The sequence below is a fragment of the Gouania willdenowi genome, chromosome 5 (assembly GCF_900634775.1).
Source record: "Gouania willdenowi chromosome 5, fGouWil2.1, whole genome shotgun sequence".
Taxonomy (NCBI): domain Eukaryota; kingdom Metazoa; phylum Chordata; class Actinopteri; order Blenniiformes; family Gobiesocidae; genus Gouania; species Gouania willdenowi.
In genome coordinates, this window is record NC_041048.1 from 14,474,581 (window position 1) to 14,498,110 (window position 23,530).

Below are 23,530 nucleotides of genomic sequence, written 5' to 3' on the forward strand. Positions count from 1 at the left end.
CCATTTTCTATGGATGAGCAACATTGCAGGCAAATAAGGATGCAAAATCCACACAGAGGTGCAAACAAAACATTCCAAAAAATGAAAACAAAAAACAATTGAAATCCTAATATTCACAGTATTGGAACAGCAAAAGGGGGTCGTGATGTTTGAAAAAATTGAAAATGAGTCTTCACTCAGGCTTAGGACGTAAGTACACTGTAAAATATAAGCTCAAACCGCAAGCAAATGTCATGAAAATGCTCTGGAAGTATGTGGGCCACCTGCACTACACACACGCACACACACACACGCATATTCACTATGAAATATGGGTCCCCTTTCCCTATTCCAGAAAAATGTACAGACCCTTTCCAAAAAATTAGAATATCATGGAAAAGTTGTTTAATTTCCATAATTCAATTCAAAAAGTTAAACTTTCATAGATTATAGAGTCAAGGCCCACAATTTAAATGATTTCAAGTATTTATTTGTTTATTTTTTTTTACATAATTTGGGCTTCCAGTTCATAAAACCCACAAAAATAGGAATTCAAAAAATTAGAAAACTGTAAAGAAATCATCATTTACTTTTCAGTTTTTGCAGAAAGGGAAAGGGTCTGTATACTGTATGTCAACCTCATCAACTTCTGCAATGCCCTCAAAACTAAGATAAAGTCAAAAAAAATGAGCAACCTGAGTCATGTCACAGATTTGAGGACATGCTTTGCTCTCACTTTGCTGTGACACCTTCAGGTGGTTGGGTGTGTGTGTGTGTGTGTGTGTGTGTGTGTGTGTGTGTGTGTGTGTGTGTGTGTGTGTGTGTGTCTGGGCCTTTGTTGTGAATTTGCATACAACAATATTTCATGACACATATATGCATAGCTCCAACTGCCTGATCTCCAGTATCCATCGTACCAGCATCATGTCTCCAGGCGTTGTGGTCCTTGTCATGTGTAGCATGTTTAGTCCATGCTGCACCCTTGACTTACCCGAGTGGTTCCAGAACATATCCACAAGCCTTTTCTATTTGTCTGGGGATGTCATGCTGGGGGGACTTTTTCCGATAAATCAACTCACCAGTAACTTGAGCGAGAGGACAGATCCCGACAACATCAGCTGTGAAAGGTAATGGTTAACTGGGATTCTAGTATTTTAATTGTGTGAAATGAGCCTTTTTCTCCTTTCCTTCCTGGGGTCCAACAGATTAGATGATTTTGGATTGGGCCTTGCTCTGGTAATGAAATATGCTGTGGACGAGATCAACGCAAAACAATTTCCACTCCCGGGCATTAAGCTGGGTTATGAAATTTATGACACGTGCAAACAATCTGCAGTCATTGTGAAGCCCACTCTGTCTTTTCTCACTGAGAAATCAAACAAAGTCCTATCTGTGGAGTGCAACTACACCGACTATGAGACCAGCGTATCGGCCATGATTGGTCCTTATACCTCTGAGATGGTGTCAGTCATCGGAAAGCTGATGGGATTCTTTCTGATGCCACAGGTTTGATGACAAACTTATTCGAAAACATCTTCAGTCTCACACTGAACACTAATCTATCAGCATAAAGATCTACTGTATCTTCATCTTTTCTTTTTAACAAAATAAAAAAGAGTCTATGTTCCTCCAAGATAAAAAGGCAAATGCACTACACTAACATTTTTACTGTTAATGTTAATTTAGATTTTTGGCTGTAAGAAATGTTTTCGCATTACTATTATTATTCATAAACTACTTACTGTATATTCTCTATATTTTGATATCTCCACATTCTTCTGTGCCCTCTTAAACTGGGTCTAGTGGTGCTCACAAGACAAGGCAGGAGACAAGAAAAGAACTATAATAATTATTATATTTAGTAGTATTAGCAGCAGTTGTACTGTTTTTGTTATTATTATTATATTATCTTTATTGTTAAATTTATTTTTACATGAATTTGTTGATTATATATAAAATGATCTTAAATATTTCAGCTCTAATTAATCCAACATGCTTTTAGATTGTGGGAGGAAATCAGAGAACCAGAACTGTGTATGAAAAACCCGGGTTGAATTTTCCAACTTAGCCTCAGCATGACTGACCATAAATTTGAGCATTAATTTAAGTAATAACAATGATAATAATAACTATTTTTTCTTTTCTTTTTTTTCTGCAATGGGGGTGATCTAGTCCACAAAGTATAAATCAAGCTGATCCTTGCGATCAGTATTTTGATCTAAAACCATAGCTTCCAACAAATCTGGCCTTGGGACCCAGTGTGGTTCATCCCAATTCAGAATTTATGTACAGAAAATTGAAGTTTTTATAATGCTACTTCCTATTGAATATTTAGCTAGCTGTCTTTGCTTAGGTAGTTGACAACAAACCACCTAAAACTGAATTGTAACCCACCTTTGGTTCCTGACACACGACTTTAGCTCTATGATTGACTGGTCAATAAACGTAATAAACATGCATCACAAGCATTGTTACATTTAAGTGTGACTTCTCTCTTTCAGATCAGTTACGGTGCTACTAGCGACAAGTTCAGTGACAACCATCTGTACCCGTCATTTTTTCGCACAGTGCCCAGTGACAAGTGGCAGGTGGATGCCATGGGTCGCCTCATGCAGGAGTTTAGCTGGAACTGGGTGGCAGTGGTGGGCAGTGAGGAAGAGTACGGTCAACAGGGAATACAGCAGTTCACTAAAATAGCAGAGAAGATGTCTGTCTGTGTGGCCTACCAGGGCCTGATACCAGTGTACAGTGATGCTGAGCCAGCAGTCCAAACAATAGTTCAACACATCATTGCTGCCAAAGTGGGGGTGGTGATAGTGTTTTCTCTTCCAGAACCAGCTTGGATCTTTTTCAAAGAGGTTAGTGAGTTTTAAAACAAAGCAAAAAAAAAAACATCTTGGAGTGTTGATTAACTACCTGGCAATCAATCCTTTTTCAGGTGATCAGAAGGAATTTTACAGCGGTATGGGTCGGTAGCACCAGCTGGTCCATCAGCAATCGTGTAGTTTCTCTTCCCAACATTGAATCAATTGGAACTATCTTAGGTTTTACTGACAAGACAGACCCCCCGAGTTTGTTTTCAGCCTATGCTGAAACACTCCTCAACAAACTGAGTGAGGAACAGGCCAACATGTCCCCACCAACACTGAAGCCCGGAAATCCAGACAATCCTTGCTCACAGTGCTGGAACTTGTCACCTGCTAATATGAGCTTAGTGGAAAGTCCTGCTGTTCAGAAATCTGCTTTCAGTGTCTATGCTGCCATCTACAGTGCTGCCCACGCATTGCATAACTTGCTGAGGTGCAACTCAACTATGTGTTTGTGGGGAAACCAAACCAAAGTCTACCCCTGGAAGGTGACCACTAATTTCCTTCTGTCAAGTTAGAGCTTGATGGGTTACGCTGAACAGCACAAACATTAATATAAACCTTCTTTTGCAGTTGTTGGAGGCTCTAAGAAATGTGTCTGTTAATATCAATGGTACGCTGATAAATTTTGACGAGAATGGCAACCCAAACATTGGATACAATGTAGTTGAGTGGGTGTGGGAACCTACATTATCCTTCAGACTTGTTGGGAGCTTCTATTTACATAAGCTGTCTCTCAACAAGGAAGACTTTGAATGGCACACTGATGGATCTCAGGTAACAGTCAACTGTCAATTAAAGATAAATAATGACTAGATTAACAATCACCATCCGGTTTGTGCTTATGTTGCTGTGTTTTTGCTGTGCAGGTTCCTCTGTCGATGTGTTCAGCCGAATGTAAACCTGGACAGGTCCGCAGAGTCAAAGGTTTCCACTCCTGCTGTTTTGACTGTCTCGACTGCAGGCCAGGAACTTACCAGGCCAAACACGGTATTGGGTTTATACTCACCTCTTAAATATCACTTTCTGTCATAGGAATAGCCCTACAATTTCTCCCTTTGTCTAACATATATTACATTAATAATGTCACATATTGGAAACATTATATTGTACTTGGTTAAGTTAAAGACATGAAAGCAAGAAAATTGGTTCATTTCCTTAGCTTTTACATGGTACCTATTAATACACACAGGGTGCAACAAAATTACACATTCATGAACTAATTTTGTTGTTTAACACTGGTTAAGCCTATACTTGTCCAGTAAGCTGTAGGTCAGGGGTCACCAAAACGGTGGCCCCGAGTACCAGGTAGCCCGAATGGACCATGTGAGGTACCATAATTAACTCAAGTTACCAATGAGCTCCATCTAAAATCTAATTTACTTTCCAGGATTTAAACTCACAAAGATAAATACCAGTACATGTGACAGATGTAGTTAGTACTTAGTAGAGATAAAGTTTTAGTGCTAAACTGACAATCTTTAAATGTTAATTTTCACTGAAACAAACCCTGACACTGGTGAAGGTTTTCCTTTGACTGGATGTTAGCTTGAGGGCAAAGAACTCTCATTAGGGAGACATAAAGTTCTCTACATCAAAGGTTGCGTTAGGCTTTTTGTGATAAACCAAATCCCTAAAACTAGCTAATTGCAAGCTGTAATTTGTCAATATCTATACATTTCTAAAGGTGATTGATCACACTTAAATTGAGTTGTCATGGAGAAGTTATCAAGCATTGCATCTACCCACACAGCACTTTGAATACAGTCTTCCAGTATTTCTACCAATTCTCTGATGTAACGTGTTTTTTTTCGTGCATCCTACCTGACGTCCATTGTGTTCTGTTCTGTGTACTCTAGAGGACGTCCAGTGCACTCCCTGTCCAGACCGCCAGTGGTCTCTGCCTAAAAGCACAAACTGCACCGACCCCATCTTTGACTTTTTAGCTTGGGACTCACCTATGGCTCTAATAATGATGATTGTGGCACTGCTGGTTGTGCTGACCCATGTTTCAGTGGGTGGGTTGTTTCTGAAGCACAGAGGAACCCCACTGGTGATGGCCTCAGGGGGTGTCATGAGCTTTGTGGCTCTCCTGGGCCTGGTTGGGTCTTGTTTCAGTCTGTTGCTCTTCCTCGGGGAGCCAGGGGACACAGTTTGTCGTCTTCAGTTACCCCTCATAACCATTTTTCAGACAGCCGCCTTCTCTATCATTTTGGCTATCTCTCTTCAGGTGAGTAGCGATACATGCTAGTGCTACAGTGGTACTAGTAGCTGTTAACAATAGAAGAAAACTTGTGTTGGGTTACATATGCTCTAGAAATACAATACGTTCTGTTTTATTCAGTATTTTTTCATAGTAATTTGTAAATTCAACGTCATTGTGGGATTCTCAAAAATTAGGTGTAACAGCAAAAGGTTTGTATTTCTTTTTTAATTTAAATTCTCAACGTTAAACATTTTTAAAAATGCTGTTTATTTGTGGTTGCAAAAACATTTAGTAACTCATAATTTGTATTAATTTTTGCGTTTTCCTTTATGCTACCTTTTAACTATTTAATGTTATTTGGTAACACTTTACTTGAAGTTTTATACATAAGACTGACATTATGCTGTCATTATCTGTCATTAGCATGAATATGGTTTTCATGAAGGCTGTTATTAAGTGTTGTTGGCTAAATTATGACACCTTTGGAGCTATGTTGGCAGTTTTTGGGTTTGGTTGAGGGATTCAGTGGGGTTAGGGTAAAGGCTAGGGTAACAAAGGGTTAGGGTTAGGGTAACAAACAACACTTAATGACAGCCTTCATGACACTCTATTCATGCTAATGACAGGTGTCATGTCATAATAATGACAGCTTAATGTCAGCCTTTATGCATAAAACTTCAAGTAAAGTGCCACCTGTTATTTAAATGAGGTTAAAAAATCTATAATACCATAAATATGAACAAAAGCATAGATAAATGAATAAATAAAAAGTACAATGATACATTCTTTTTTTCATTCAAGCAGTAAATGAATGTGAGTAAAATAAGTATTTGCCGCATAACATTATATCGTGCTTTCTGTTTGCAATATAAAAATCACCCATTTTAATTAAACTGTGTTTTGTTTTCTTTCCCACCAGATTTTCTTAGTGACAGAATTCCCAGAAACAACTGCTCGTCACCTACATTTAAGAGGCCCAGCCAGCCTGGTGTTTGTGCTGGTGTCCTGTGCTATACAGGGTGGTCTCTCTGGCTGGTTTGTCCAAGAAGCTCCTACTCTGTCAGACTTTAAGGCCGCAATGAAAATAGACTTTGTTCAGAGGTTCCTGGCATGCCCCGTGAATCCTTTGCATGGGTTTGCTCTGATGCAAGGCTTCAATGCTGCAATGGCCCTCCTATCATTCATGAGTACCTTCATGGCTGTAAAACCCATTCATCAGTACAACCTTGCCCGTGACATCACTTTCTCCACCCTGATCTACTGTGTGATCTGGGTGAGCTTTATTCCAGTATACATAGGCACAGAAAACAAACAAAAATCCATTGTCCATGTATACTTTACCATGGCAGGCATCGTTGGACTCATGGCTGCCTATTACTTCCCAAAGTGCTACTTTCTGTTGAGAAGATCTGAAAATAACAAACGTGAGCACTTCTGTACCTTCTTGGAAGGTGTTCCACCAAGACCAGCTGAGGAACAACCACAGCCTGATCCACAGTCAGGACAATAAGCAAAAGTAGCTTAGAAACATTAATATTATAATAGAATCAATACATTAAGAAATAACCTACATTGACATTCCAAATATACATTTTATAACCAAGGTTCTAAGGGTTTGTCTTGATTGTCATTAATTTATCTTTTGTTATGTAGAAGACATTAGATTACCAATAGATTCATTTCCCAATCATAGGCTAAAATAAATGAATGATTTTGTAAAAGTTTCTTTTTAATAAAAGTTGTCAATTAGAATAACACATTTGAGTGGGTTACATGGTTTGAACTTGTTCATTTACAATAACGTTTAAAGAATAAAAGTGTGCTGTAATCAAAATGTATTTAAAAAATAAATAAACAATTTTAGTGAGTCTCTTCATTTTCAGTATACTGTAGGTGTGAATGGTGATTAATGGTGCAGCTGATTAATTTGTTGCAATGACAGTAAGATATAATATCAACAAAAACCGAAATGTATAAAGAAAATGAGGTCCAGTCTGGTAAATAAGAGGAAAATATGCAGGTGAGTTACACAGAAAAAAAACAAAAAGCTGAGATGAGATTAAATATTTTCAAATGTTACACTATTTACATTGTACATACTTGGTTACAAAATCCATGGAATGTTTATGAACACAATTGCCACAATGCCTGTAAGACAAAACGTAGGGTTTTCTTTGTTTGAAGCCCTTAGCAACAGTTGCTAACAACTTCCTAGAGTCCTAGCAACCAACTCCAGTCTGCTATCGTGTTGCTTTGACTGCGCTGAATTCAATATTTTCTGAACAGCTGGTGAGATAAACTCTTCTATAAAAATTATAATGACTAATCAATGATCATCTACCTTTATTGTTTGCTAGTGTACTGTTGTGTAGCCAGTGTAGCAGGCTTCATGTTTGTAGACACAGCTTACAACTAGCAGTTTGGAAATGACTAATCAATAAAACTAGCTACTGGTTGATTTAAGTTTTTTTTCTTTTTGAGGGGTGTTGTAATAATGAATATTAGTTCATTATGATCTGTTTGAAATTTGAAATAAAAGTGTGTATTTGTGAGTCTGTCTGTCTGTCCAACAAACTAGAATACTAGCATGTATTTATTTATCTGTTTATCAGGAAGTTGCATCCACAATGTGAAGATTAAAACGTTGATTTTACTTTAAAAAATTTGAAAACTCTTTTCCTTAAAAAAAAAAAAAACTAATTTATGTTTACTTATCAATTAGATTTGATTAATGCATAAGTTAATTAAATTTAATTTATCTTAGTAAACATAACTTTTAAGTTAATCAAATCTATTTTTTAAGACAACAAATTTGTTTTTTTTTTGTTTTTTTTTCAATAAAGTCAACTTTTATTTTTCTCAGTGCATAGACGTGGAATTTAAAAAAAAAAAAAAAAAAAAGCTGTGTCTTATGGTCATGCTTTCCTTTAATCCCTTACCTGCAGGACATTAGTACAATTTTTCTATTGTTTCAAGTTCAATATTTTTACATCACAGTTTTACTTTATTCAGTTCCTGCTATATTGTGATCATGCCTCAAGGAAGATTGACCTCAAGTGGGCGATCAGACAACAGCGAGATGGATATAGATGGGACAGGTATTGTTTTTTTCTCTCAGTAGTTGCTGCTTTCACAATTATAGATTGTTGTAACATAGTGTCAATGTTTTGGTGCAGAATCAGAGATAGCCAGACTTCAGAGACAGTTCAGGATCATGGAGGGAGACCGGCAGGCCTACAACCTCCAGGCTCGGGAGCAGATCCGCAAACAACAGTGATTAAGCATTTCACCTTCATTGTTGATCTGAAATCAATTTGTGTGATTTATGTCGACTTTTAATGCTCATTTGCATTTTGTGAATGAAGGCAGGAGATAGAGAAGCTGCTGAAGGAGCAGGAGGAGCTGAATCGAAACCTCAATGTATGCAAGAGTTCAACACGGCTGCAGCAGGACAGTGAGGACACCCAGAGACTTCAGCTTCTGCTCAAGCAAAAGGATGATCTGGAAGAGGACTTGGAGAAAGAAAGACAGTGTCACAAGGAAATGCAGAAACAGGTTCCATTTTACCCGATCACACATTTTCATTTGTCTATGTATTTGCCAGAGGTGTAAAGAGTACTGATATATTCTACTCAAGTAAAAGTACTGTTACTTGATTGAAATTGTACTCAAGTACAATTACAAGTAAGTCATTCGTAAAATACTCAAGTACAAGTAAAAAGTAGGTTTCTCAAGTAAGAGTTACTAGTTACTTTCACCCACCATGTTTATTTTTGATAATAAGTCTTGCCACGGTTCCCTTGCATACAGTAAACATCTCATGGATAAACTTAAAAAGGAAGAAACCGAATCTTGCGCAATTGGAACGTAATTCATTTTCCACAAAGGCCTCCGTATAAAATAAAAGGTTTGTCAAGATGTATTTAAAAAAAATAATAAATACTCAAGCCCTAAGTATAGCTATATTTATGAATCCCAAAAACTGAGAAAATAACCTCCATTCAATGCTGTTTTTGTGTGGTGCCTTACATTTAATCTGATTGGCCAGCTATGATGTGATGCATTTGATTGTTGTCTGGTCATTATAATTTACTCAGTAACAGTTGGCTGTAGAACTGTAACAAATTACTTTACTTCTTTTAAAACGTACTTAAGTTCAAGTAAAGTTACTGATTTAGAAATATACTCAAAAAAGTACAAGTACTCATAAAAGCAACTCAATTACAGTAACGTGAGTACTTGTAATCCTTGGTATTTGCATATGTTTGTATGAAAAATTACGGGTTGTGTTCATGTCCCCGTGTGCAGATCACATGTATGGAGATGATGGTAGCAGAACAGAAAAAAACAGGGAGTAGAGATTCTGATTCCCCAAAGTCTGATGATCGCCAGACTCAGAAGGCTGTGCAAACTCTGGAGTACAAACTTGACAGAGTAAGTTAGACTCAAACGAAGAGCTGTTAGAAATAACCTGATACACTTGTACTTTATTTGAACTTTATTATATTGTTTGCATGTGTTTTGTGTTCAGAGCTTGACTCGCTTCAATGAGCAGTTAGCCAAAAACAGTCACGTCAGAGAAGAACTGCAGACTTTACATCATGAGCGTCTTCGCTTTCAACAGCTTCACAACAAGCTTAATAAGGTCATGAGTCATATCATCCTTTAAATACCAACAAATGTAGCCTTACAGTGTGGCCTATTAAGTTTGTTACTCCTTTTTGCATTTATTTGAATCAAAATTATGTTGCAGGAACTGCAGGAGCATCGGAAAAAAATTGGGGAAATGATCAACCTTTCGACTGCTGCGTATGATGCAAGGTGAATAAAAGAGCTCACTATACAGGATGAAACAAATCAAATGTTGTGGCGTTCACTTCACATTTCTAACCTCATAAGAGTGGAAGCTCAGTCAAAGATGACCATGATGAGGGAGAAGGCGGTGAAGGATCTTGCACAGTACAATGCTGAGATGAAGGAGCTCGAGCGCATCATTGCACACGAACATAACCTGAAAGAATTCATGACCACCAAGTGCAGTGAGAGAAGTGGGCAAGACAACACCCAGGAAGAAGGACCCAGTCAATGTAAGACACCTTCTCGGAGCCATCAGTGTGGGAAGGCGACATTCAGTTTGTTTAGTCGTGCTCTTACAAAACATTGTCGTGTTTTGTAAGAGCACGACTGAACGAGGAAACATGCTGAGGGTATTTGATGAAGAGTTTACTTGGTTTGGGCTAACAATTTGCGTAGCAAAAACGAAGAAAATGTGTTTCAATGTTACACAAGAGGAAAAAGATCTGAGGTCCATTGTTGTTATATACCTTGTCCAGTGTATTGCTTCAGCTCATAAGAAATGGAATAAGATAAAAACCGTGCTCACGGATCGTCTAATAAAGTTTCTAACGGTGTGTGTACGCAGCTGTCATACGTACAGTACCCAATCCTGTCATCTTAACACCTTACAGCTGGCAAAATTGGACTCCACATGGATTCATTTTCTTACAAAACTTGTCCAAAATGGGTTTGGACGTGTCAATGCACCACCAAGACAAAAAGATAAAACACCATCGTTAGAAGAAGACAAAGTAGACTAGCGCTTCAAATATATCAATGTAGACATACTCCGCCTCACCCACTCTACACCGATCCGTAGCTTCTGTCTTGTCTGTCCAACACCTTAAGTACATTGCTCATATACTGTAACTATACTTCCTAACTCAGCACTGCAAAAACAAATTCTGTTCCGCTCTAATAATAAACCGTATACCCGTGACATATGGAAAAACTACGATAAATTTACAGGCCTTTCTTTTATTCAACTCCAATGGGAAATGCAAGATAAGTCAAGGTTCCTGGCTCTGGTGGAGCTAATTCTTGGCACCCAACCCGCTGAACCAGTGGAAGGGGAAAATTGATGACGATGATGATGAATGTAGCACTAATCATCACAGTGGGTATATCTGTGAAAACTCTTGGTCATTCAAAGTAGAGCCTGGCTGAAAAAAGGACTGTAAAGCCACTGAAAAAACTGGAATACAATGTAAATAAATAAGAAAAACAGTTGCTCAAATGTCAAGCAGCAAGAATTACAAAAGTAATTTAGTCAGTAATATTTAAAAAAAATTATAATAATAAAAGTGAGTGCAAATATACTAAGTTAACTTTTTATGCATTTAAACCTGTTATTAACTAAAAGAAATACAGTTGGACAGAATATTGAGGTGTCATGTCAATGACCTTATTACAGTATTATGCTATGAGCTGTTTGTTAATTTAAGTGGGACAAAATGGTTAATGTATAAATATATTAAATATTAGACTTCACGTTGATTGAGTTCCAAACAGTAGAGTGATTGTTGGCTTTTGTGAGTCACAGTGTCCGAGCTGAGGGAGCAGAGAAGGATGGACTCTGGCGAAGAGTCTCTGGATGCTCTGGAGGAAGTCTTTGAGAGGATTCAAACTGTAACAGGGGAGGACAATCTGGATCTGTTGGTCTCCAGGTTTATCCAGGGTAAAACTCAAACTGCATAAAACAAAGACAGAGCTTTAGTTGTTTTAATTCCACCCATGAGCTGCATGACTCTTTATGCTTTGTGTTTCTCACTCTGTAGTCGAAGACCGAAACTTTGCACTCTTCAATTTTGTTAATGAGCAAAACAATGAAGCAGAGGCCCTTAGGGATCAAATTAGTCAGGTAAGTGGGTGTTTTTCTTTTAATCTTATCCTCATTTACTTTATTTACAGTAAGTCTTTCACAGTTCATAGGATACAATTAGATCTTAGCAACAGACGAGTCTAACTTTAAAGGCAGTGGCAGTTGCTGTATCAATATACTGACATTCTATCCATACGCAGTGCCCCTCATTGGCCAGTTTAGGTCACATGACTAAGACTAAACCTAACCGTAAACCTAACCCCAACCCTCAAGAAAGAGAACTTAACCCTGACCCTAACCCTAACACTATGAATCAGGAAAGATAACCTAACCCTAAATCACAGACCCAGCCCTTGTCACTCCTATTCGGTTTTATGTGGCGAAATATACGGGAGTTGGAACGAGAAAGGTAGGAGTGGAAAAGAAGGGGAAACGGAGGATGCAAAAAAGGTGGGAGAAAAAGGAAAGAGGAGAGACTTGCACATCTTTATCACATCAAGGCCCTGACTGATCTTGAAGCATGGTACCTGGTGTTGACTGGAGTGGTTGAAGGATCGCTTTCGGGGGATGAATCAAGAAAGATAACCAAAAACCTAACCTTAACCCTAACCCTAACCCTAAAAATTGTTGCAATATACAGTAGGTATATTTAGGTTATAACCTAATCCTAACCCTAATCATAACCCTAACCCTAAGACGCTACCTACGTGTACTTTGGTAAACGTAGTACCGTACAAATAGACACTTTCAACTTGAAAGCATTCATAATAATAATAATAATAATAATAATAATAATACATACATACATTTATATAGCCCTTTTTGGGGGACTCAAAGTTGCTATACAGAATACAGAAATGGTTAGAGGATGGAGATGACACTTTTCTGGGCACATGGAGAAAATAAATTGTCAGAAAACACAAGTGATGTGAATGAGAAAAGAAATGCACAAATAAGTGATAATCAATGTTTGTCTTTGACTCTGCAGGCCCAAAAGGAGATTGAGGAGCTTCGAAACAAAGGTTTGGATCGAGAGCAAGACCAACGCATAATGCTGAGAAACATTGATGAACAGAGAAAGGAGACGGAGTCTCAGACAAAGGATTATGAAAATCAAGCCATCATCCGAGGCAAAATTCTGGATGAGGTCAAAACAGGTTGATGCAAATTTTATTTTCCAATCATTAGTTATTGTTTGCTATTACTATCCTCTGTTTTGTTAGTTTGAATCCAGTCCACTAAGATCTACTCTGCAGATGTGTGTGCTTTTTCCAAAAGTGGATTTTCATAGATTACGTCATTTATTTCAGAATGAACCACTCCACATTCATCGACAGTGTTGAAATTAAATAGATAAGGCTTTATTCTGGAAAGAAATTCATAATGTTATGGGAGATTCTGATTCTTGATTGCTTTTTTTCTCTCTCTTAGGAGTGAACAACACCGTCTCTAAATTGGAGTGTGATCGCTCAGTGATTGGAGACACACTAATCTCCTCAACGGGAATCACTGACAACAACATCATGTCCTACCTCAGCCTCGTAGAACAGAAGATCAACGAGCTGCTCACCATCCAAGCTTTCCTCAAATCTAAAGTATTTTTCCAACCAAACTTCCATTCAACCATTTTCTACACCTCTATGCCTTATTAATGCTGCACAGGTTGAACAGGGTCTGCTAGTGCCTATCTCCAGTTCATATGGAGCATAACATGGGGTACACCCTGTACAGGACGCCAGTCTGTCACAGGGCCACATAGAGACACTCACACTCACATTTCGTCTCATGTCACAAAATTAGAGTTTCATTTTTATTAAATGAGTCATAGTCATCAATCCCAAAAAAATGTGACTTGATTATCTTGATTGTGTCAATACAAGTTATTTACTAATAAAGAAATTCAAACAAATACATCTATTAAGTAAAGTTGGGCAAAGACATGTATTACTGACAATAACTTCATGCACAGATTATATCCCGCTCTAGGTAAGATGAAACACATATTTCGAGAAACCGATCATTTTTCCGATTCATTGTGACCTCAAGTAATGTTTTTCTGTATATATACATTCACAAAAGAAAAACAGTCAATGAAATACAGGGATATAACTTTTTTATATCCAGAAAGAATGGGCAGAAATTTGAATTATATAAACAAAAAACTACAATGTTTGACAGGTTGTAGGCGGAACCAGAAGCTATCGATAATGCTTGGAAGAATCCAATCTATATTTATTTCAGTTTATCAGCATATATGTTTCTGATTCTATAATGTGTTAGTATCTTTTGTTGTTGTTATTGTTGTTGCATGTAAAAATATCACATCAATTGCCTCAATAAGAAACATGATCAAAGCTGACGTGTTCAATACTTATTTAAATCCTGCTGCATTATGTTATTGTACTTGATTAGTTCATTCGTATGACGGTGTTGTTGTCACTTGTTATCAGGATGCTGAAAAGGACTACAATCCAAAAGATCTAGCCAAATCTCTTCTGGGTCAGAATCTGGACATCCCTCAACCAAATGATGGTTTTCAACCTGGACTAAAAAGGTTTCTATGAAATAATGCCATTGTTTAGATGATGCTGGTGGCTGCATTGTTTTCATTTATTTATATATTTATTTATTTTTAACTCCACAGAGTGGAAACGGCTGCAGAGGAATCTTTTGTTTTTGATGAAGAACAGCGGCCACTCTCACAGGGAGAACTTCGCAAAATAATAATGAGAGGGGTTTGTATGAAACAAAATAACAGCTTTAACCTATTGTACTGGCTTTCCAAGGCTTTGAATGATTTTAATACACCCTCTTCTTTAGGTTCAACAGAAGGAGAATTTTGTTCCGCAGACCAAACCATTACAGACCAGCCAGCCGGCCGACAGCACACAGAACTCAGAGGATGAAGACAATCAAGTGTGATCCTCATTATGTAGGTTAATGAACTACTTCTTCAACTGTAAGCTATCAGCTGCTATACCCACATACAAAGAATGGGGGCAGCAAAACATTTAGCAACTGCAATTGGGAAGCTGGAATTTGGATTTGTTCTTAATAAATCAGTTTAAGTGATCTCTGAGTCAGTGATGTTTATTCTTAGAGATGTGTTGGTGAATTCCTTTGTTGACTTCACCAGAAAGTTGACTCCACTTTTAAGAAGCTATTCTCCAACCACACTGTTGACAGTAGGACATTTGTCTCCACAGTAACATTAGCTTCCACTGTATCAGACATATTAATACAAGACAAAAGCAACTCATACAAATGTGGGCTTTTTACATTCTTTATTTTGAATATCAACTATCTAATAAGTTATTGGGATGTTTTCAAATTCAAGTTCTAGTGTTGTACTGATAATCAGGTTTTTAATGTCCAGAGGTTCCCTCTGTGGCTGGAAAAACTACCTTATATATAGATATATATGTATAGTAATTCATAATTACTAGTAATCGTGAGTCTTTGAGCATTCTTGGTTTGATGATGTTCAAATGTGAACAGCAGGAGACAGAAGAGTTAAATTTAATTAATCAGAATCAAAATCAGAATTCCATTATCTATCCCAGGGAGAAATTGCTTAAACCTCACCCTATTAAACCTTTATTTTTACACAAATGCGATTATTGTGTCAATAATCCTCTTTTTAGAGAATGACGTGTTATGTAATAAACAGTGTTGCCATAGTTACCTTTAAAATTAATTGAATTACTAATTTTTCTTTTGAGAAAGCTAATTAGATACTTTACTGATTATTTGATTCTAAAAGTAAGTAAGTTTGATTACAAGGTACTTCATTAATTAAATTCAGCAGCTGCCGAAACCCCCCCAAAACCTCATCATAAAAATGACGGTTTTGCCAAAACTCACTTTATTTGAAGTGAGTTTGAAAGGGATGAGCTCACATTCTTATAGGGTAGGAGGAGCCAGGATTGTTAGGAGGAGGAGTTTTCGCTAAGTGATGTCACCTGGCGAGGAAAATCCAACTCGCCCGTTTTGAGCAGACTTTTTATAAAATGTGGAATAACAAGGGAGGGAGGAAACATAACTTTTTCAACTTTGGCCCTCCGAATGAGGCTAAAAGATAGTATATCACTGTAGCAAAACCATTGTGAAGTGATTTTTTCGTAATACTGTCCCTTTATATAAGTCACTCTGATCAGAATAAAGGGAGAAATAGAAAAGAAGATGAATAAAGAATAAATATCTAAATACATATAGAACATTTTTCAAATAGAATAAATAATTCTACAGTTAACATAAGTTGTTTAGACTGGACATTTTGAATTTGTGTGGTTGTTAAATAGTTTTAGGTGGTTTATGGAGTTCTTCACTGCCTTTCCTAGTATTGTGGGTCCCTGTGCAAGATGCTGTTCGGAGGCTGCCAGTTTGCAAACTACATGGAATGATTCCTAACCCACAAACTGCTACAATCTGTTACACATTATCAGTTGAATGGTCTACAGTCATTACAACCTCTCTTTAAAATCAAACATCCCAAGTTTGACCCACAGAAGCAAGATAAGACAAAAAAAGAGAATTTGTGAAAAACAACAATCATCTAAATGTCAATAAACAAAACAAGTTTTTTTCAATTTTTCTAGCCACAACTTATTTAAGTCCTATATCTTACATTTATTTTCCGACATATTGAGGAAGAAGAACATTTAATTAGCCTCAGATGAGGAATCAGCTTTGGCTGCCCCCTAGTGGTTCATGGTGCGCTATGCATTTGCCTTGTGCGCTAATAGCTAGAAACGGCTCTGAAGTTCTTAAATGTGTACTTATCAAGACTGTGAAAATTACCATATGTGTCATTCGCCCTTAAATATCAAAGTACATCTCAACCAGGTAACCTCTGAACCTTTGTCCCAGCACAGTCAAATAAAGTTAGGTTTATTTGCATTGCATGCACATACAATCCACAATCTGTTACCTGTTAGAAATGGGGGAAGATTGAGCAGATGGTAATAGTTTTCCACGTGTGGCAGCATCTAAACCACTCACTGTGACTTGTACTGTTGTGCCTAAGTAAAAACAAAACAAAACAAAAAACTTCACTTCATCTTCAGTGTGAAATACATCATCTCTATCCTAAAAGTCCTGAAACATGACTGTGTTGCTCTAAATATGTCAGTCATTGTATAAGAATGAATCAAGATAGGGAGACTTATTTCAGGAAATTGTTCCACTGTCCAAAGAAACAATTAACAAAGCATTTAGTTATATTTAGCTTTAAAGGTCAGCGATGTTTTCATTCTAAACTGATCTTGATTGAACTTGCACATATATTGGGTATTCTGGCAGAGGGGTACATGTTTCAACAAGGAAACACACATTTAGGTCAATGAGGTAATGATCATCAGTACTGTGGTTTGAACTAATCACCCTATCTAAAAGGCCAGTTCAGTCAGATTTTGTCAACAGTCAGTAAAACTAATCTCTGTAAACATTCATGTGTGATCGACTGGAGACTGTGTTTGCTTGAAATAATCCCCCTCAAGCCCAGCTGTGGCTATGGAAACAAATTAGCCGAGATGAAGGGTTGCTGTGGAGCAGCAGTGGGATGAAGGGAGGAGGAAGTGTTATAGAGGGAGCAGCTTTCTTTGAAATTCAACTCTCGCTTTCCGACCCTCCCTAGCACTTCCTACAAATTATCAGTGCACACGGCTCTCTGGATCCCCATAGAAACCTGCTCCTTTAATGACAACAGAAACCTCATTTCCTGCCTGTGACAAAGAGTCCTCACTGCCTGTGGAGACCGCCTGCGCCATTTTTAGGGCCCACCTCCTTCAGCAGGCTGAGCCTACCAGCAGCACCCCCAAAACCACCCCCACCCCCACCCTAGTCTCTTCTACTCCCCTTCCTTCTCTTTGAGCTGTGCAACATCTTCCACCCTCTCTGCTACTCAAGTGTTTACACTGTACTCAACCTTCTTTAACATTATTTTTTTGTCACTTTAGTACCATGCATCTGTTTTTGTCTTCACTAAAATAATGTCAGATTGGTATACTCAGTCCATCCCTCGATCCTCTATTCCTGTTCATCGCTGTTTATGATTACCAGCCTTTCTAGTAGGTGTCCTATTTCATGTTCACCTTCCGCCTCCTTCTGGTAATGGAGCAATGAGCTGATACGATAGTTAAACATGCAGCCAACAGCAGCAGGTCAGCAACCACCCATGAGTTGAAGAATCAAATTGAGCCAGAAGCAAGAAGGCTCAAACGGTAATTAGTGCATCCTGAATAGATTTATTTCTAGTTTTTATTATTTCTGGTCATATCCCTCCTGGTGTGGGACTTTGTATTTTCAATTCTTGTTCTAATCAAGATCATTTCCATTATAATTATTCTGATTATCATTTTTAACTAAAAAATAAACATTATAAAACCCCATATTTTTTGTAGCCATAACTGCCTGTCATTGCCCGATCTCGTCAGATCTTGGAAGCTAAGCAGCCCGGGCCTGGTTAGTACCGGTATTTAGATGGTAGACCACTGAGAATTTCATGGGCCACAATGGGGGGGCAGTCGCTTTACTGGTATCTGTCAATAGCCACGTTTACATGTTTTTAAATTCGGATTTAGTTATTCCGAATCAAATCATTCGGAATTAAAGTGTTCTGCTTCGTGTTTACAGGGAAATAGTAATTCCTGAATTGAGGTTTACATTGAAAACCGGTTTATTCGGCTTTTATACAATTCCGCTTTAGGTCTGGGGGTTAGGAAGGCTCTGATTGGACAGGGGGCGAACGTGATGTATCACGTCTATAGGGAAAAACACACAACAAACCTTTTATTGTTGACTGTAACACAAAAGACCACACAGAGAACTGTTTTCTTCCTTCATTTTGATTGTAGTTTTGAAGCAGGAAGTAATCACCGGTAAATAAAGCCCAGTAAAAGTCCAGGTATAAATAGTTGCTCCCTGGTAAAGATAGTAGCTCTAACAACCGTTACAGTGATAAACTTGGTGATATTACAGCCTGTGCAGCAGTATGGGGACGCACTTACTTCGCCTCCGGGTCTTAGTATCACCCGTCTGATGAAGCCGTTCCATTTGCTGATCTCCACGTTTATACCTACGTCCATCCACTCTTTTCATTATATACATGTCTTTTAAGGGTCTTATTAAATAGTGTCACTTCTGTCAGTCTGCCCCAGGCTAGCTGTGGCTACATTAGTAGCTTACTACCACTGTGTGTGAAGGGAAAGAATAATACACATCAATGTAAAGCAATTTGAGTGTCCAAAAAAGCACTATAGAAATCCAACACATTATTATTATTATGTTTTTAATGCTTTTTTTGTTCATTTTCCACTCTCTCTCTCTCTCTCTCTCTCTCTCTCTCTCTCAGTCTCTTTTTCAAGTATCCCCTGTAGTGTCTGTCAGGTTCTGTTTAGTTTTATTCACATGGTCCTCTTTGTGTTTTATGAGTCTTTGTTAATCCTGTTTCGTTCCCAGGTCTTCCTGCTCGTGTCTCCACCTCAGTGATGTCAGTGTGTTTGGGTTGTTAGCGATTTGATTGTCTCCCTCATGTCTTGCACCCAGGTGTGACCCATTCCCAAACAGGCCTCCCTCACTATTTAGCTGAATGTCTGGACACGGAATGATTGCTGGATCATTGTGAACGTCATTGTAGACCTCCTTATGTGCTACTGTCTCCTGCTCCCTGTGACCCTTGTGCCATTTCAGTTTTTGCTTGGTTTGAGAAGTTATACATTATACAATCTACACCTGCCTGCTGCTTGATTCTCTCTCTGCACTTGGGTTCTACTAATCCACAACCCTGATACTGTATGTGACAGTGTCATCCCGTACCCCCATTTGATAAATACTGCTCTCGGTAATTGAACAAGCACTCAGAGCACAAACCAAATATCCTCCTCGCCAAAATCGTGCAGTTATCTGGATCAGTGATCCTGATCATGGTATCATGATCATTCACTTTTAATGACGAAACGGGCAATTGGAAGAACCAACCTGACATAACTGAATGAGATTTAATCAAGATTGGTGAACTACCAACCAAGTTGTGATTTTTTTTTTTTTAAATTTGCTAATGATTAGGGATAGGGATTTCTGTCTTCAGTATATTGATCTGGATCCCTTCCACAATGGTCTGTCTGGTTAAAATGTTGTCAAAATCCATTAATTGCTTTTGACGTAATCCTGTTTACAGGTGAAATGAACAGACAAATTAATAAACGCTGGTGAAAATATTACCCCATTGGCTGAGGTGATAAGTTGAACTGGTTTGAGTATAGTTGACCTAAATGGGAGTGACCTTGAATGACATCCATTTGAGGAAACTTTGGTTTACTAAACCCTCAAAATCAAGAAAAATGTGCAAATTCTGAACTGAAAGATCAACACTCAAACCCACAAGTTATTAGCCATAATGCAGCAGAGTTGCCACTCTTTCACTGAGAGAGATTAAAAGCACTCAGACGCTCTGCTACACAAACAGGAGCTTGCAGGCACTGGCAGAGTTGCACGTGGCCGCTACACGCCTGTCTCTGGTCTTCGTTAGGCCATTATTATCAGGATTGTCAAAGTCCTGTTAAGCCAGATGCAATTTTGTCGGCCTCACCCAGTTCCTAAAGTAACTGTTTCAAGTAATTACTTTTAGTAATTGTGTCTGGTTCTTCTACGTTCCTGTAACTCAATGCAACATTATCTGCAATATGCTTTTTGTTTCATGTCCCTAGTCTGGTAGAAAAACTGTGCAAGCACCGTCTATCTCAGACGAGACACCGTCTCTGACCTCCAACCTCCTCCTTGTCCTGTTTGTTTTTTTAGGATCTTTGCCAGGTATTTTCCAGTCACTCCGCCTGCACCCACAGTATATTCCCTCCTCTTGTGTTAGGCCCCACCCCTTCTCTTCTTTTTTTTTTTTTCTTCTTCTACATTTTCTTCCCAACACTCCCTCATTCAATACCTCCCTCCCTCCCTCACAAGTATGTTGCTAAGCAACCATCCACCAGCAGAGCAGGAGCCATTTCATAGCCAATCAAATTTCTGGCTATATTTTCCCAAAAGCACTGTGAGGATAAGATAAATTCAAATAAATTTGTATAAAGCCTTTTTTACATATAAAAATGTTTGAGGTTTACAGGTGTTTGAGATGCTTCACCTTGTATCATGTGTTAATCTCTGTGGAAGGAGAAGTTTTGAGCAGCAGTACATCCAACACTCTTTGTGAGCAGCCCACCACTGGGTGGCAGTACGATCAGTTCTTCTGTTTCCACACAGGCAGCAAAAACAAATAAATATATATTTTATTGCTGTTGCTAAGCAATCCTTATTCTGGTGTCACACCTGCGAACATTTTTCTACAGATGTCACTGAAACCATTTTGTCTTTTGTTATCTCCATTTTAGGATACTGCTATAAATACTAAATACCTACAACAATCTACTTGCCTTCACAATGTTAACCATACAAATTGGACAAAGAAAGTCCAGATTAAAGGAGCTTCTGAAAGCACGTCTAACGTGTATGAGCCACATGTCTGGTAATGGCTACATACTAGCCTTGAACGGTTGCAGTCGGCTTCATCTCATCATGCAGGAGGCAGGAAATGTGCTCTTGAGAGATTAGGCCTGCAGCCCGACTCTCTCACTCAGACACTATTTGATGGATCTACTGCCTGGTCTTACTGTAGGTTATTGTTGTCCTTTTATTCCAGTATCTGAGGTGCTACACTGGGCTCTTTGAGCTTTGAAAACATAATCCAAATCATTAAGTTTGATTTATTCTTTTTGTAATACCTGAGTGGTTTTGTGTTTGACACGCTCCAGGTCCCTGCCCCCCCGCCACCACAATCCCTCTGTGTGTGAGTCCCTCATCTCAGCTGTGGTTGCTGTGCAGATGGTTCTTTGTTGGTTCTTCACAATGGGTCTAAGGTCATTGCGCCTCATGCCACTCTCAACACTCTCAAACTTCTTTAGTCCAGCTGTCTCGTAGGTTTATCTCCTATTTGTCTAAACTGATTTTTACCAAGCGTCTCCACTGCATGTGTGTAAAGGGTGACAGCAAAGCAACAAATGACAAGGAAGTTTTAAAATTGTAGATCCTGGTTGTAAACACATTGAGAGAGACACAGCAAAGTTCTTACAACAACAACAACAAAAAACAATAGTCCTATTTCTTGAATTTTGACTGAGTGCTGTGTCGCAAGCAGACTTTGGAGCATGTGATATGTGAAAATGAAACTATAATATCAGATCAGCATGTGAAAAAGAAATGCAAATGCACCATCTGCTCTGTGATCCCAGACCAAACCCTTTTATAACTCAGAAACCAATGTAATGCACATGCCCTAATCCTATCTGTTGAGAAATTAAGAGGTCGCAATGGAAAAAAAAAAAACTGTATTTAAACAAAGCATCAGTGCAAAAACACATCAAATAAAGCTCACAGCAGTAATAGTAACAATCTTTTGACTGAGAAAGAAACATGGGACAACACAGATTACTGTTTACCAGGAAGTGCCAAGGTTTTTATGATGCAATTTGTTAAAAAAAAAAAAAAAAAAACCCCTCCAGCAGCAGGACCATGAAGTTTTCAGTCTGGCCAGTGGCAGGAGGGAGCAGGTATGCTAAAAGGCGGGAAAGTAGAAGGAAGGATTCCTTACTGGAAATTTCCACTTTTGTCAGAGGCACAGTTTCAAGAGGGTGGAGCTAAGAGCTGAAATAAATAAGGTACTAGTGTTCTGGTAAAAGAGTTTTTAAAGTGAGAGGAAATTGTATGTCACATGCAATTTTTTCATACATTTATTAAGATTTGAACTTTGGTTCTGTGAAGAAGACAAAAAATCCACAATTTCATGTTACATGATAAAAGCTTAGCTCGGTTAACAACAATAACCCAAAGTGTGTTTTAGACTTGTTTAGACCTGAATAAACTAAACCGAGTGCATATTCTCCAATCAGGAATCATACGACACAAATCTCATCTTAGTTGTAATTTTTGCAACCCTTGTTCTGTATTATCAGCTTTTGTCTGGCATCCCTAATGACCTTTCTCAATCGTTGCACTCCAGCATTTCCAAGCAACACTCCAGTGCCTCCTCTGAGACCTATTCCCAGTGGCAGCTTTTAGGAGACTTCCAAAACCTTAGTGGGAAGAGGATAATCCAAAGATTGATGCTGTTTCTTGTCATTTTGGAAAATCCATTATTCAATTTGACTGTTTCACTGAAACCTATCACTAATACAGCAACTATGATGCATCAAATGAATGAATGCTATTATACCTCCTTATGCTGAACCATTTTGACAAATTAGACTAAAAGAAGCACCGGTTAACTTTTTCCCTTTTTAATAACAAATCCATTCACAACAGAAACTAAAAAGCTTTTAACACATTCAATCACTTGACCTTTTATCTATTAATTTGTTTTAATGCTCATCACTGGAAAAAGTTCTTAGTAATTCATGAATCGACATACTGTCACAAGCTTATTATGTGACTGAAAGACAAGGACAGACGTTGGCCACATGGACACATTCACTCCTACGGTCAATTTTGAGATTTCAAATAATTTTGGGAAGGGAAAACCAAAATACTGGGAACATCTATACAGAAAGACTGTCAAGTAGGGCTGGGCAATATGGACTAAAACTTGTATCTCTATATTTTCTCTCAAAATGGTGATATACGATATAAATCTGCTAAATATTTTTCATTCAAATAAAGTCGGACCAGACAAACAATGTGTGGCTTGTTTAGGGGAAGTTCTAGGTTAGGACTGTACTTAGCAATCCATCTAACTATGCTTGTCATGCTGTTCTGAGTAGTAGTGAACGCAGCGACTTCTAA

The 23,530-nt window shown here is 38.2% G+C and overlaps 2 protein-coding genes across 2 annotated transcripts; both read left to right on the top strand.

The window, feature by feature from the left end:
* Window positions 1-901: 901 nt before the first annotated feature.
* tas1r3 (taste receptor, type 1, member 3) lies at window positions 902-6,645 on the top strand. The gene is made up of 8 exons (XM_028447414.1): window positions 902-1,106; window positions 1,185-1,485; window positions 2,481-2,837; window positions 2,918-3,334; window positions 3,420-3,623; window positions 3,716-3,836; window positions 4,706-5,076; window positions 5,972-6,645. Exons 1-8 carry the CDS (start codon window positions 904-906, stop codon window positions 6,560-6,562), a joined length of 2,565 nt encoding a protein of 854 aa, XP_028303215.1. The 5' UTR covers window positions 902-903; the 3' UTR covers window positions 6,563-6,645.
* Window positions 6,646-7,143: 498 nt separating this feature from the next.
* odad1 (outer dynein arm docking complex subunit 1) lies at window positions 7,144-14,632 on the top strand. The gene is made up of 15 exons (XM_028446088.1): window positions 7,144-7,341; window positions 8,065-8,150; window positions 8,229-8,325; window positions 8,418-8,607; window positions 9,361-9,486; window positions 9,584-9,697; window positions 9,806-9,873; window positions 9,952-10,139; window positions 11,432-11,566; window positions 11,667-11,749; window positions 12,699-12,867; window positions 13,142-13,305; window positions 14,161-14,264; window positions 14,355-14,445; window positions 14,531-14,632. Exons 2-15 carry the CDS (start codon window positions 8,084-8,086, stop codon window positions 14,630-14,632), a joined length of 1,698 nt encoding a protein of 565 aa, XP_028301889.1. The 5' UTR covers window positions 7,144-7,341; window positions 8,065-8,083.
* The last annotated feature ends 8,898 nt before the right edge of the window (window positions 14,633-23,530 follow it).

What these genes read in the sequence shown, in the direction of transcription:
- odad1 (XM_028446088.1), top strand. Translation starts at nt 8,084, where the DNA reads ATGCCTCAAGGAAGATTGACCTCAAGTGGGCGATCAGACAACAGCGAG. An exon ending in TTCACAACAAGCTTAATAAG is followed by an intron (nt 9,698 to 9,805) that starts GTCATGAGTCAT and finishes ATTATGTTGCAG; the next exon opens with GAACTGCAGGAGCATCGGAA. An exon ending in TTTCAACCTGGACTAAAAAG is followed by an intron (nt 14,265 to 14,354) that starts GTTTCTATGAAA and finishes TTAACTCCACAG; the next exon opens with AGTGGAAACGGCTGCAGAGG.
- tas1r3 (XM_028447414.1), top strand. Translation starts at nt 904, where the DNA reads ATGTCTCCAGGCGTTGTGGTCCTTGTCATGTGTAGCATGTTTAGTCCA. An exon ending in GATTCTTTCTGATGCCACAG is followed by an intron (nt 1,486 to 2,480) that starts GTTTGATGACAA and finishes TCTCTCTTTCAG; the next exon opens with ATCAGTTACGGTGCTACTAG. An exon ending in CTTGGATCTTTTTCAAAGAG is followed by an intron (nt 2,838 to 2,917) that starts GTTAGTGAGTTT and finishes ATCCTTTTTCAG; the next exon opens with GTGATCAGAAGGAATTTTAC.